Raw genomic sequence first — 14,576 nt, 5'->3', positions numbered from 1 at the left:
ATGCCACGTTTAAATCTGCAGCAGGAACAGGGATCACAGAATGGCTGGGGCTGAAAGAGACCCGAGAGAGGATCTAAATTCCATCCCCTTGCCATGGGCAGGGACACTGCACTAGCCCAGGTTGCTCCAGGCCTCATCCAACCTGCCCTTGGACACTTCCAGGGATGGGGCAGCCACAACCTCTCTGTGCCAGGGCCTCCCCACTCTCACTGTGCAGAGCTTCTTCCTCACATTTCAACTAAGTCTCCCCTCTCTCAGTTTGGAGCCATCACCCCTTATCCTGTCACTCCAGGCCCTTGTACAAAGTCCCTCCCCAGCTTTCGTGTCGGCCCCTCAAGGGCCTGGAGGCTGCTCTAAGGTCTCCCCAGAGCCTTCTCTTCTCCAGGCTGAACACCCCCAACTCTCTCAGCCTGTCTCCACAGCAGAAGGGCTCCATCCCTCAGATCATCTTCATGGGCTCCTCTGGGCTCACTCCAGCAGCTCCATGTCCTTCTGATGTAGGCGCCCCAGAGCTGGAGGCAGCACCGCAGGTGGGCCTCAGGAGAGTGTAGCAGAAGGGGGGATCCCTTCCCTCGCCCCACTGCCCACGCTGCTGGTGATGAGGCCCAGGATATGGTTGGCTTTCTGGACTGCAAGTGAATATTGCTGGCTCATAGTCAGTTTTCCATCCACTGACACCCCCAAGTCCTGTGCTTGGGACTGCTCCAACCCATGTGCAGGGCGGTGCACTTGGCCTTGTTGAATTTCATATGGGTTGCATGGGCCGATCTCTCAAGCCTGCCCAGGACCCTCTGGATGGCATCCCTTCTCTCTAGCTTTATTGTCAGACCAAGCTCAACTGCTGGCAGCACACAGAAAGCAGAAGAAGGCCTCAGTGTCTAAAAATGCCTCTAGGTAGCCTTGAGAAGGGCATATAATGTCTGCAGAGAAAATACACACAACTATTGTGTTGGCTGCTGCAGCTTTACAATTGCAAGTTCTTTGTTTCTTTTTTGATGGTCACTGGGCAGCAAGACCAGGAAAAGAACATTTTACAAGTTTGAGCTAAATGTGAGCAATTCAGTAAGATCTGGCACGGCACGATGGGAACAGCAATGCCCTGAGCAGCGAGCAGGTGAATGGCTTTTAATCCTCGCTCCTACAAGGCACTCAGAAAGCCCCACCAGATGCTCATTTTCAGCTAAAGCACTTAACAGACCAGGAAAAAGAAATGACGCTCTGCAACAGAAAAGCTTTATTTCCTACACGAGGACAAAATGTCAAGAGTTTCAGTCTTTGCAGGAGGTTGGCAAAACACTTCGAACGCAAGCGTGGAAGCAGTGTGCAACGAGCCCCCCAGGAACACGGGAGCCATCACCTGCTTGTGAATCACACAAGTGTGCTGCAAACACCTCTGACGTTGGATCTGAAGTTGCCACCCAAGGACAAGGTTAAAAGGTGCCTCCAACTCCCCAGGGTACAGTTGGGAAAGCAGCACATGGGGCAGCTGAACCGATGCACGCTTCAGGTCTTCAGAACGCTGAGACAGGATTTATCAGCAGGTTTGATGGAGAAAACTCCATCTCGATTCAGACTCATGGCTGCTCTCTATTTCCTCCACACATTGTCCCCCAGTGACTTTCTTACCAATTCATAAACAATGTGATATCTGACATTACAAGTGCTGTAGCTCAGTAATAAAGTACAAGCCCTGTAGGGTGAATTTCTGCTACCTTATTCACAATGTCCTAACGAGCCATCTGCATGCTGTGAGGCACCTTCCAACAGCCTCCGTGTTACACAGGTGAGGTACCAGGATACAAAGGAAACCAGACAGACTCTTGAACAGAACTGAGACACCCAAAACAGACACAACTTCCTCTTGCAAGCACAATCACACAGTGCTGTGCCACCGAGCCTGATCTGCTTTATGAGCTACAGTAATTCTTTATAAATAGTTTATTACTGTGTGCAACTCTCAAAATGCAGAACAGCTTGAGGAAGGGACTGTGTTGATAATAGTTTCCCATGAACCACGAGCATTTAAAGGGGAAAAAGATATGCTCAATTGCAGCCAGCAAGGCAGTATCTGTTCCCAAAATCTAGCTAACAGCATGTGCGCAGTGCCTGGCACAGCAGGTATGACATCAACCAAAGCAATAACATTTTGCAGACTAACTGCTTGAAGGATGCTACCTGAGCAACTTCTACACTGATGTATCCATGCTACAACACAACAAAAACAGAGCCTAGTTTGGGCTTTCATCAGAGCCTGAAAGGTCTCACCAGGAAGGGATGTCAGCAGCACGGAAGCGCAATTACTGAGTTTTACCTCTTGTAGTTTGAGGTGTCCACGCATGACCTCGATTCTCCACATTTCCTCCTTAGCTAATGGAGCCCAGATGACACTTAGCTCCTCCCAGAAATGCTGCCTACACTCTGGACTCATACAGCAAACTATTTTCTAAACAACCAGTTCAGTCACAGCGAACCAAACCGCTGGCAGCCACACTTAGTCAGATGAAACCCAAACTTGCTGTAAACCAGGCCAGTGGATAATTACTACACACACAAAAATGACTCCAAATGACTTATTACCATTTGGGAAAGCCACTGGAATCGGTCATTGTGGCCAGTTCTGTGCAAACACCAGCTCAGTGCTAAACCTTACTCAAAATGCAAACACTCAGGCCCTTTCAGAATGAGAAAAGAGTAAAACAAAAGTCATTACTGCGCCCGTATGAAGCCAGGCTGCGCTGTAAGACAACGTGCAACCTGAGACAGGACAGACACATCACTGAGTCAGAGAAACCAGAGGAAAGCAACAGGGATGGTCAGAATAACTTCCCTAAATTGAGTCTGATGGGGGTAAACAGAGAGTTCTCTAAGATTACAGGTGAGGCTGAGGGGATAAGGGGGAACACTGATGTTTTTCAAAACAAAGCCCAGGGAGCACTATATGAAACTAGAACATCAGCTCTAGATTGAACAAAAAGAGGTTTGCTTTCACCATACAGCTCAGCTGAACTCAAGCAAACACAACACTAAGAATGGCAAAAGTTTAACTCGGTTCCAAAGCAACCAGACAACTGAACAAAGGTCAGATCCAGGAGCACTGTTTAGATCACCGGAACAGATGGCTACTCTGCAAAACACTGCCTCACATTTTTTAACAGCTCCAGCCAAAACACACTGTTTTTTCTCCCCTGCTCTCTTCAAAAGCAGCTCTGCGCTTCAACTTGCCACCTTTAAACTTGACCCACTGGCAAACCAGTTACCGTAAAACAAGCATAATCTCTGCTGTATCCATTACCAGAAGAAAATGAAGTGTCAGGAGCCCCTTGTACTTTTCAAAGTTTCAGGCAACTTGCAGCAAAACAAGTGGAAAACCTACAAGTCAGAAATGTTTTGCCCCAGGCATTACCACAAAAGCATGAAAAGCCATCAAGCCCAGCTGGAAAAGCTGCCCTCTCCCACGGCGGGACAGCGCTGCCCTTGCTCCTGCTGCTGGGAGATGTACTGCTCAAGTGCCCCTGTTTGCACAAATACCCACAGTTTCGATCCTTAACTTCTACAGCAGCCATTCCAAAGGCAATGTACCATGTGTCCAGCCCACAGAAGACAAGCCTCAAGCTGAACTTCCAGAGATCAGACATAACAAGAGAGAAACTACCAAGCAGAGAAGGAACCAGCCTTTTCAACAGCTTCATATTGTTTGGTGTCAGACTCGTTACCAGGGCAGTTCTACGCCTAGTTTTTCCATTAACAGAGATGAGACTTGACACTTCAGTCTGGATTTGTCCTGTCCACTTTTAGGCAACAGAAGTGCCCCAGCTGGGAGCCCAAGATCCCTCTGTACTGATGGGATACCCAGTGGAGAGGTGCCTTCTAGAAGGGACATAAATAACCTCAGACTTGCCCTCTCTACTAAAGGATTTAGTCTGAATGAAGGATTTAGACATGCAGAGATCTATGGGACTCAAACATCAAGGGGAAGTTGTTTTAAACCACCATATTTTCAAGCATTATGAGACTGAATCTTCTAACACAGTGCTCACTCCCCAACGGGCACCGCCTTACTGCACTGGCTACCAAAAACAAGCTAGAGCAGGGAAGAATTACATGGACGCTGCTACAAGCACATGGGGTCTCAGCGTGTCAGTGGAGTCTCAAATGACAGAACTGCTGTGAATGCAGTCAGCCCTAGGCAAGGGGAGTTAAAGAGAACGTGAATTACACTATGACCAAGTGTTGTTGGACACCAAGGTGTCCCTGTCCATCACCCAACAGTTGTTCACTCAACTGTTGGACACTTACATATTTCCACGTCTGTTTTGAGGTGTCAACAGCTGTTCACATGTAACAGGAGAAGTCACAGCTCCCCGGGTTTACAAGCACAAAGGTAAGGCCACCCTTGGTCAGAGCTGCTTCCAGTTCACGCCAAGTGACACGGGCTGAGGCGTGCATCGGAGGAGATACCAAACAAGGAGATTATTCCCCCCTTTCCCCCATCGGCGTTCAGAAACTGGCAAAAGCCTGCAGTGTCCCAGAGAGCAGAGGGGCTGGGGCCTCTGGGAGCAGTGGAAGGGCATCCACGAGAGTGGCCGGGAGCATCTCGCTAAGCCAGACGTTTCGTAACACTGCACAAATTGTACGTCCAGCTTAGCGCAGGGATGCTGCAATGGGCTTTCACCCTTTGAGACAATTGTTAGCTTTTCACAGCAACCAGCAGGGAAGCACATGTGAAACCTCTGTGGGGCTGGTGAGTGTCTCCATGCCTTGTGTGACTCTGCATGTAGATGAAGCAGCTTCGGCTTTCGGAGCTGCTGCTGCTTAGTTCTCAGAGAAGTCCTTTTCTCCTGCTCGGCTCCCTGCTGCGACAGTCCTTTTCAGTCTTTCTATCCCCCCCAGTCTCTTCTCCAGCACAACACAGGGAAACTTGATTGAAACAGAGACCCAGGAGAACATGGTTTATTTTCTTCTCTTCAATCCAGTGTAGAAAAGATTTCTAATTGGTTTAAAAAAAGGTGCTATACAAAATGCAACGTTTTCCAGTCTCCTTGAACCAGTAGTAACAGATACCACTATTTAAGCATTGTTGAGTGGAACAGCATGAGCCCTGACTGGGAATTTAAACTGAACTCAGAGATGTTTCTAGCTTCTTTAAAGTCTTAACATGTTTACTCAAAACTTCTGCAAAGCACAAACAAGCCAGAAAGCCCAGAAAATCAGAAGCCTCAAGTATCTGTCCTTCCTCCACCACATTAAAATAACACAGCCTCACCAGGAAGAAGGGAGCCTGGGAGGCAGCTTTCATAAGCCAATTCAACAGAGACATACACCTCAATGCATAATTAATAAGATTTCATCCCAGAAACCCTCCTCTTACACATCTAGCCTACAGTAACTGTAGGAAGCCACTTGCACATTAAGCATCCTCTCTGCAAGGGACGTGACAACACTGTGTGAATACATAATCTGGGCCACAGAGATGGGGGCTGCAGAGCTGCTGCTGGAACGCACCCTCCAGGCCCTGCTCGCTCCTGCCCTGCAGCTCACCTGCCTCCAGCTTCCTCTCCCTCAGCTTTTTACATCTACTGTGTTTCAGGCCCCCCTGAAACAGCAAAGAGTCTGACAGTGATGGAGAACAGGTATTATCTCCGCAGCACCTTGCCAATGATTCCTCTCGGCACAGGGACACGTTTGGCACATCCCAGGACACTTCATTCCTTACAAGGAATGAATCTAAACCATGATCCTAATCCCATAGAAATCCATGTTGGTTTGACCTCATGGAGCAGCTTAGTACTACTGATGCTACTCATGAACATTTAAAGCATGGATCTGCATCTCAAATTGCAACAAAGCCCCCGAAACGAGCCATTGCTTCCAAATAAATTGCTCCCCAAGAGAACCAGTCATCTCAGAGGGAAGTTGGAAGGGCGCTCATTAACCGACAGCACCATCTCCCTCGAGCTCACAAACCCCAAGGGTCTCCATGCCCAAATTCAATGTTTCACAGTAAACATCCACAGCAGAAAGGGCCTTTTTCTGCATGACTCTACCTTTCATATACTGTTCTGAGTTTTGTCAATGAAAAAAAATCCCCACATGCCATGACTATCACAGAGAACTCTCAAGAAGCCTGTCATCAGAACTGCCAAACCAGATCAGCCCAAAGGGTCCATGTCTAACTCAGCGTCCTAATTTCCACAGTAGCCAACAGTGGACACTTCAAAAAAAACCAAGAGAAAGAAAAAATCCACATCATCAATCAAACAGTGACACTTCCTCAGAAAACTCTCTCTCTGCCCTCCAACAATTTATGGCTTAAGTCACCATAATATTGGCTGTCAACCCAAAGTCTTCCAGCCTCAAGGGCATTTCAAACATTGCAAAGTACAAATCTCTAGCAACATGCATAAACTTGGCAAATATCTGAGAGCTTCCAGCCCTGCATCCTGCTTTCAGGAAGACCTGGGTGCCAGCAAAAGGGCGTCTAAACAGCAAAACACATTCAGAGGCTGCAGTGATGAGGTGGACAATTTACTAGAATTCCTTTGACCACCGAACCAAATCAAGTTCTATTCTCTGTTGCTTCTGTGTTCTATTGATTTATGGGAACAGTCATTTCCTGATACTGTAGAAATACTCAGCAATAAAGCAACGATTACACATGATTATGACAATCCCCCCTGGCCATGCTGCTGCCCAGGGGCAGCCTTTCTGCTCCAACATGTGGTGACAGAATCCACGCTGCACGTTAAGAGACTTCACATGGCATTGAAAGCTCACCAGGAGAAAATCTTTTTTCTCTCAGGTTGTCAGTCCCAAGGGGAACTTTGAGGCCTGTGGCATTACAATTCAGCTCAAAGCTTTATATTTGAAAGGTCTTTTCACCAAACTCTGTCATGACACAAGACTCACACTTACGTTAAATGTTTCCAGGATATCAAAAGTGACTAAAGAAACCTCGTTCATCCAGGCTGTGCTTCTCTGCTTTTTCCTGACCCCAATTTCAAGGCTTTCCTGTTAGTATGCTATTTATTCATGCAGGTATCTTCCTACACATAGCAGGATTCCACTGAACATTGGGAAAATTGGCAAAAAAAGTCCCTTGTTTGTCTCATTCAGTGAAAGCTTCAGAAACTTTGTCACCCGAGATGTGCTTAAATTTCACCCAGCCAGAAAATGCAAATAGAGAGGATCAGCATGAGATGCAAGATCTTAAGCCTTCCTCCCCCACTGCAATTAACACCTGATAATTTCAAGTTAAGAACAAATTAAAAGCCTGACATCCACAAGCATACGTCACTTAGAAATTGATTTCTACATCAGGAAGGAGCATGTGGTTGAGCCAGGGATTGATTTGGACAAAACAGCTCCTTAGTTAATCAGAAAGCAGACAGCTTGCGTGTTTAAGTTTGACATGGTGAAGGTTAAACTTGTTTCCTCAGTCAGTACTTCAGAATCTTCGGCAGAAGACTCAGCCTTAAGTCATCAGAGCACTGACGCTGCCTCCGTGGCAGTTATCGCAGAAACGTCTCACTGAATGCACAGCAGCAGCCTGGGATTAACTTGACTGAATCAGAGACAACAGCACTAATGCCACTGGCAGCATGGCAGCTATCAGCAAGACACAAAGCTCTCCTCTGTCAAAATTCTGAGAGGAAGAGGGCATCTCACCCGTTGAGTACTTTCTTACCTGAGGAGGGGCCTTCTTTAGCAGCACAAGGAGGGCCTGCAGCACCAGGTTAGAGAACCGTGGCCCAATTGGCACATAATCTGAAAGGAAAAGTGCATTTGAATGCCCACTCAGCAGGTACACACTTAAGCCACTTCACCGGATCAAAAACAGTTCAAGGCTCCCAAGTAAATGGTTCCATGTCATTTCTGGTTTGCAATACCCGAGTGTTCTGCACAGCAGACAACAGAGCTCGCTCACTCTCACCATCTCAGCTCACCTAGAAGCCTCTCGATGTCGTCCACGACAACGCAGCTCAGTTGAGACTTGTATGCATCATCAAAGATCTGAAAAGCAGCACGGTGACTCACAGTTACATCTCAGCAGTAAAAGTGCAACAGTCATGACAGGACCTGTTGACATGTTTTTAGCTGAACACAGCAGTACTTGGAGGAATAAACAAGGAATGAAAAGGTAAGTACCGAGAGACTAGACCCTACCCACGTTTAACAGAACACTGCCATCTCAGCAAACTCAAAGCTCAGTTTGGTTCATTCACCCCACACACTTGGCAAAAAATCCAGCTGTCCTGTGCTTAGTTGGAAGCCATGGACAAAACAGAGCAACATTCCTCTGGGTTTTTTGAGCTGGGGCAATACTGATAACACCACCAGACACAAAAATCCCCCACTACTGCACTGCAAAGCTTCTCCACCCAGGCTGGGCATTGGTTATTTTCCTGATCACATGCTGCAGGGAAAACACCCCTGCAGACCAGGTACAGATCCAGCCTCCACAGCACCCTTGACACAGCAGCAAACCAGTGTCCTGAAAAGCTCAGGATTCAAACAGTAAGCAGCACTAGGACATTGGTGGTACTGCAGGACTACCTCCAGCATACACTGATCCAAGGGAGGTCCTAAAGCTCCTTTTTGAATCTAAGTTACAAACTGAGCTTCCAGCTACAAGCACACTCCTTCTCTCAGAAATTATGAAGTTTGGCAACAAGTTGATCCCAGAGTAACATTTCACTTCACTCAGTGCCATTCAGCCAGAAGAATATGTGCTGCCTTGCTTCAGCAAACGAAATCTCCTTCCTTCCTTCCACGTGGCTACTTGAAATGATTTAAGATGTTCAACTTGCTTGCATTCACCATGCTCCCCAGGTTTTAAAACCTCTTGTTTAACTAAATATAACCACCTCAAAGCTCTTCCTCATTCAGGCAGGACCTGTTCTTTCCAAGTACAATCCTAAGCCCTTCCTGCCTTCATCTTTGCAGACAGAGCCCCCGATCTGCTCATCACAGATGGTGTTTTTCGTTCACAACTACGTACCAGACCCAATCAGGACAGAGATGTGAGACCTTCCCTGACTCACTTGGTGTCAGTGTCACACAAACATTCATTCAACGTTATAAATAAATGCATGCACAGGAATTTGGGACCTACAGAGAGTAGAAAACACAAGCCCAAGAGTAACTCCCTTTTCCATCCACTAGAGAACACTGAACTGGACTGTGATCAAGCAAAGAGCAGGACACATAAGTACCTTCTTCATAGCCTGGCACTTGGCTGTTTCAGAAAATCCAATCATCTTATCAGGAGAACAGATCTTGATAAAGGGAAAGTTGGATTCTTCTGCTATTTTTGCTGCTAGAGCAGTCTTCCCACTGTGTGGGGGACCTGAAACAAAGGACAAACGTAATAAAAAAACGGAGCAAACAGCTCTGCTGAGGCTCAGCATGGATGGTATTTTAAGGATATCTATAACTCCTTCAGAGTTATCTGCATTTTGAAATGACTCACACACACTGACTCCCAGTGCAATCCAATCCTCCAGAGGAAGGAAATGAATGTAACTGTGGCAACTGATTTGCCACAAAATCAGCACAAAAAAGGACATTATACATTTTGTAGGACTGGCCACTGCATCCAAAGTAGCATGTGTTTGTGTTTTGGAGAAGCTTCTTGGGCTATGTTTATGCCTTTTCTAAACAGGGTTTCTGATGGTACCATGGCAAACAAGTCAGCAGCATGAGTGTGAGGTAAATATTGACAGAGACAATTGGTCATTTGCCTGAATTCACATCAGGATAATTCAGAGACCACAGACACATCTTAATCTATAGACCCAATACAATCAATCTGGATAACAAAGTATTGTGTAGAAGAGATATATTGGCCACAAGCAGACAGAATTCTTCAGGTGATCTGCTCAAGGTTAATTTCAAATCTGCAGACCACAAAGCAATAGTGGTAACTCACATTTTCTGATGTCAGGAAAACAAAAAGGAAGTGCTAAATAACAAATTCTGCTCCAGTATCTGTACCATAGATACTAGAACTAGTTTCCTAGACACTTCACAGTCAGTAACAGTCTAGATAGAGGGCAATCCACCTCTGTCTAACAGCACACACCTAAATGTGGCCAGATTAACTGTATGAACTCAGCTAATTACACTGACGAGGTCTTCAGTGACTTTGGAGAGAATTTAGTTAAGTAACTCAGCTGGAGATGCTCTCACTGTAAAACATCCTCATTTAGGTGACTAACTGGGCACATTCCCTTTTCCATTCTTCCAAGACCAGGATGTATCTCAGCTTGAGAAGGCAGTTTTAGTATCTAAAGCAATTTCACTCCAGTAAACTGAAAGAGATCAATTGTATTTTTCCTCCTGGGTTGTTCTCTACATACAGTTGCAGGATATAACAGATGCCCAGATGATTGGAAGAGTTTGCAGAAGACACTTAAACCTACCTTCCAGAAGGACGCTCACCAAAGGTGTGCGGTCACTGTTCTTGGTTTGCTGAACAAGCAGCTCCCCATCATCCAACACTCTCGTCACTGGATCACCCCACTTGATAATACCATTCATGATGTAGCTTGCATAGTCTTCCTGGTTGGTTCCAAATGCCTGTATTGAGAGGGAATGTTTATTTTACTGAGAAATTTTGCACCATGCCAGAAAAACATGAAGCAACTAAATATCACCCAAGTGACCAGGATTGAGCCTCTGGAAGATGTCTCAGTGAGACCCTCAGTGCTGGAAGGGCCACTGCTGCCACACAACATTTCCATTCAAAGCACCGAATGCTGATGGAGACCACACACACTCTTAGAAACATCTTTTAATATACCATCAAAACCAAATTCATCAGTGCAAGTTGCCAATAGGTTCTGAATCCACACTAAAGGCAATTCTCAAAAGTGAAGCTTAAACTTCCTACTCCAGTCCATAGCCAAGCTGTCATCATTACCTGAGACAGGGAGCCTAAAGGGACAGTGTATATATGATAAGAAGAAATTCCAAGTTGCTCTGTTTCTTTGTTCTATTCCTTTCTATGACTCTTGCATGCAACGAGGTGCAGACCAGAGCTTCAGCACTGCAGGCAGAAAGAGGCTCCCTGCATTCATTCCCACAACACAGGTGCCAGTCTCCCAGCCCACGGGGCACCACTGCATGGCTGATCCCAGAAGGAGGTTGTAAACTCATGTCATTAACAGTACTGGTGACTATTACTGGAGTTATGTAAGCACCTACTTACTGGTTTGATATCATTCTCCAGAGATGCAAAGAAGTCTCCTCTTGTCACACGCAAGCTCTCTGCCTTCTCCATGTCCACTTCCACTTTGTTGCTGGCCTAATAAAGGCAATAAAAGACACTGAAGTTCAGCAGCACCACATATGACTCCTTACCAGCCCCAGCCTTTCCTCCTGTGGCAGGCTTCCTAGTCCTTTCATTAGCTTTGTGGCCCTTCTCTGGATCCTCTCCAGTCTGCTCACATCTTTTTTGCATAGCAAGAACCAAAACTCAACATGATATTCCAGGAGTGGCCTGACAAGTGCTGAGCAGAGAGAGATAATGACTTCTTTATCTCTGCTGGTGATGCCCTTGTTGATGCAGCCCAGCACGTTGTCTTCCTTTGCACAGCAACACACTCTTTACTCACACTGAGCTGCTTGTCCACCAGGACCTTTGGCTCTTGTTCCACAGAGTGCTACCTTCCACAGAGGGAGATTCCAGCCCATTCCTAGATGATGGATCTGATGGGTGTAGCTTGTCAGCCAGTTCCCACCCATCCCACAGACCAACCTGTCTAGACATTAACACATCAGTTTCTCTAAGAGAACACTGTGGGAAATCATACTGAAAGCCTTTGACAAACCCGGGTAGACAATGTCCGTCACTCATCCTCCCCACTCAGCAGTGCATTGACACCAGTTTTCCAACTCTATGGGTGCAGGCTGCTGAGAAGCCCAAGCCAAGTTTGAGGTATCAAAAAAAGGATTAGTCACAAGAGGGAGCAGAAGTTGATGTGAGAAAGGTACCTCTGACTGTCAATTGGTAAGGCAGAAGCCTATTCTTAAGTAGCACAGAGACAAGGCAAAAGACTTTCATTCTTTTCCACCAAAGTGTGGTCTTAAAAGACTTGATGATTTCTGAATTTCTCAATTAAATTGTAATAATTCCTCTAGATTCCAAAACAAGTCTAATTTACACTGAAAGTTGCCCGAGTCTTACACCACCACCTGCTTCTACCCAAGGATATAATGGCCCTCTATGATCTGACAGCTCAGAACCTAAAAATTTGGGATTTCAGGGTTTCTTGGAAGGCAGAATCACAGAATCATTACAGTTGGAAAAGACCTTTAAGATCATCAAGTCAGTCTGTCACCTTTTCCCAAGACCAAGGAGATGGGGGAGTCAAATAACTCTAACCCTCGAAGATGTGTCTGAGAGACCTCCTCTTCCAACTAGGATGGTCTACAAGGAGTGTGCTTGAGTAGGAAAAGGAAAACATAACAACAGCAGTGATCACGTTATGTTTGTCCTGTAGAGTAGCAAATGCCACCTCTAAACAGCAACCTCAGGAACCTGGAGCAGCCAATAACACTGTGCCAAACAAAGAACTATAACCAGAGTTGTAGTTATTGAAAATGAGAGTCCCTTCTCACAAAAAGAGACAGAAAGGGTGCCAAACACATCAGCCCCAGGGACCTTTAGTACAGCCTGATGGCTCTCCTGCTTTGCAGAGGGAAATGAAGGCACTTGGAACAGTAGCAAACGATTTCTGAAGTTGGTTGTACACTTAAAAATTAAAACTTACACCTCATTAAAAGCTAAGAAAGAAAGAACCTCCCCTTTGTTATTAACACACTGTGAGAGATGATCAGAAGGGTTTAAATGATTCAGAATGGTAACGCCCCTTGATTTTCCATTTGTGCTGTTTCCTCTCACAGGTGCTTCTGAAAACTAGGTCAGGCCTATGATGTATATTTTACATTTTGCAGTGCTTGTAGGAGAAAATAAAATACCTCAGTGCATTATCTGGCTGAAGACATCTTCAGAATAAACAATAAGATTATCCAAAATGCTACGTCAAAATGTTTGAGAAGAAACACAAAGCGAGGCCGCTCCACATCTGAATGTACGTGCATTTGTTATTGAGGTGTCAATCACACCCCAGCCTAAAGCAGGGGACTGCGCTGCTACAGTCATGCACTGCCATCTTCTCTTCTCCAACTGTGACATTTTGGCACAGCAGGGAATAAATCAAAACACTAATGGCCTCGAAACTCACCCAAAATTCAAGCGCTGAAAAAACATCAGCTATAAACCAAATCAATTATTTAAGGAAAATGTTTTGTCTGTGAAGGGATAAAAATACCTCCAGAGCTGCTGAGGGGTTTGTTGTTGTTGTTGTTTGAGACAGAACAGAAGAAAACGAGAAACTGATGATTTGTGGCTTTTTGCCATAGGAAACAATTAATAACTTTTTAAATATGAGGGGTACAGAGCCACCTCTCCTTTAGGAAGAGTGGTCCCAGGAGATACAGATGTCTAAGCAGCAAAATGATTTCTCTTGCTTAAATGAAAGCATTTTGTCTCTGCAGTAATCCACACCAGTTCCTGGCCACTGGAGCAAAGGGGCTGTGCCTTTCAGCCTCCTTCCTCACCAGCTAATCATCTCATACTTCAACACCATCAAATACTGTGTTTTGCATCTGGATTAATACAGCCTGACATTTCATGGTCCTTAACTCCCTTCCAGTTAAACAGTTAATACGCTGACCTCCCGTCACCAGCACACACTGGGAAAGCAAGGCAACGTTCCTCTAGAATGGAGGACGTTCCAGCTGAGAGCATTACAAAGCTCTATGGACATAGAGACAATCATCAAGAGAGTTGTTTGAAATGGAAGACACTGTACAGGCTCCTCCTACATTCAATTAAGACGTTACTGGTGCTAAAATTTTGGAGCAAAGGACTCCTTCCACAGCTTAAATGTGTCTTCACACAACACACATGTCCTTTGCTTTGCTCACAGCCCTGCGGGGTGTCATCTGCTGTTTGCCCAGTTCCTGTTTAGGAAAGAGTGAACAGTCACTCCCCATGCACTGACTCCATTACACTCCTGAGCTCACATACTTTTCCTGACCCTTCATCACGTATTCTTCAGGCTGAGAAATCCTCATCTAACCACCATTTTCCAATTAAAACCCTCCAGTACCTCTCCTTCCCCACTGCTCTACCGTGGCCTCTCAAAGTGGGTGTCCCAGGACTGCACAGATTCAAACATACCAGGGATTTTAGGCATGACAATCACAGCCTCACTTTTGCTCTGTATACTTCTCTTAGTAAGTTCTGATGTTGCAGTTCCTTTTTTTCACCAGTAAGGACTGAGCTGATACTTCAAGATCCCTGTAACTCCAAGAACCTGACCCCAGGTCAGGTCAGTCCCTATCACTGCCTCTCCCTTTCTGAACTTCCTCTCCCCAGTGTACACTAAATTCATCAATTGCACCTTGTGCTCTCACATTATTTCCAATGCCTTCTGCAGTTTTCCACAGGTAGCCTTCATCTTTACGACCACAAAACAGCTACATGACCTTCTCTCCTTGCTTTTCCT

At 45.7% G+C, this 14,576-nt stretch overlaps 1 protein-coding gene across 3 annotated transcripts in view; it reads right to left on the bottom strand.

Annotated features, from left to right (window-relative positions):
* LOC104563553 (vesicle-fusing ATPase) overlaps positions 1-14,576 on the bottom strand; it is a 67,553-nt gene that overhangs the window by 8,142 nt on the left and 44,835 nt on the right. For all 3 annotated transcript variants that reach the window (XM_062016929.1, XM_062016927.1, XM_062016930.1), the window contains exons 13-17: positions 11,210-11,305; positions 10,422-10,578; positions 9,213-9,346; positions 7,944-8,010; positions 7,685-7,764 (exon numbers count right to left, since the gene is read on the bottom strand). In XM_062016929.1, the coding sequence (XP_061872913.1) occupies positions 7,685-7,764; positions 7,944-8,010; positions 9,213-9,346; positions 10,422-10,578; positions 11,210-11,305 (534 nt within the window). The remainder of the gene's footprint in view (positions 1-7,684; positions 7,765-7,943; positions 8,011-9,212; positions 9,347-10,421; positions 10,579-11,209; positions 11,306-14,576) is intronic.

Source organism: Colius striatus, chromosome W, assembly GCF_028858725.1.
Source record: "Colius striatus isolate bColStr4 chromosome W, bColStr4.1.hap1, whole genome shotgun sequence".
Classification (NCBI taxonomy): Eukaryota; Metazoa; Chordata; class Aves; order Coliiformes; family Coliidae; genus Colius; species Colius striatus.
The sequence above is the reverse complement of the archived record's forward strand: the minus strand, read 5'-3'. Positions and strand labels throughout refer to the sequence as shown.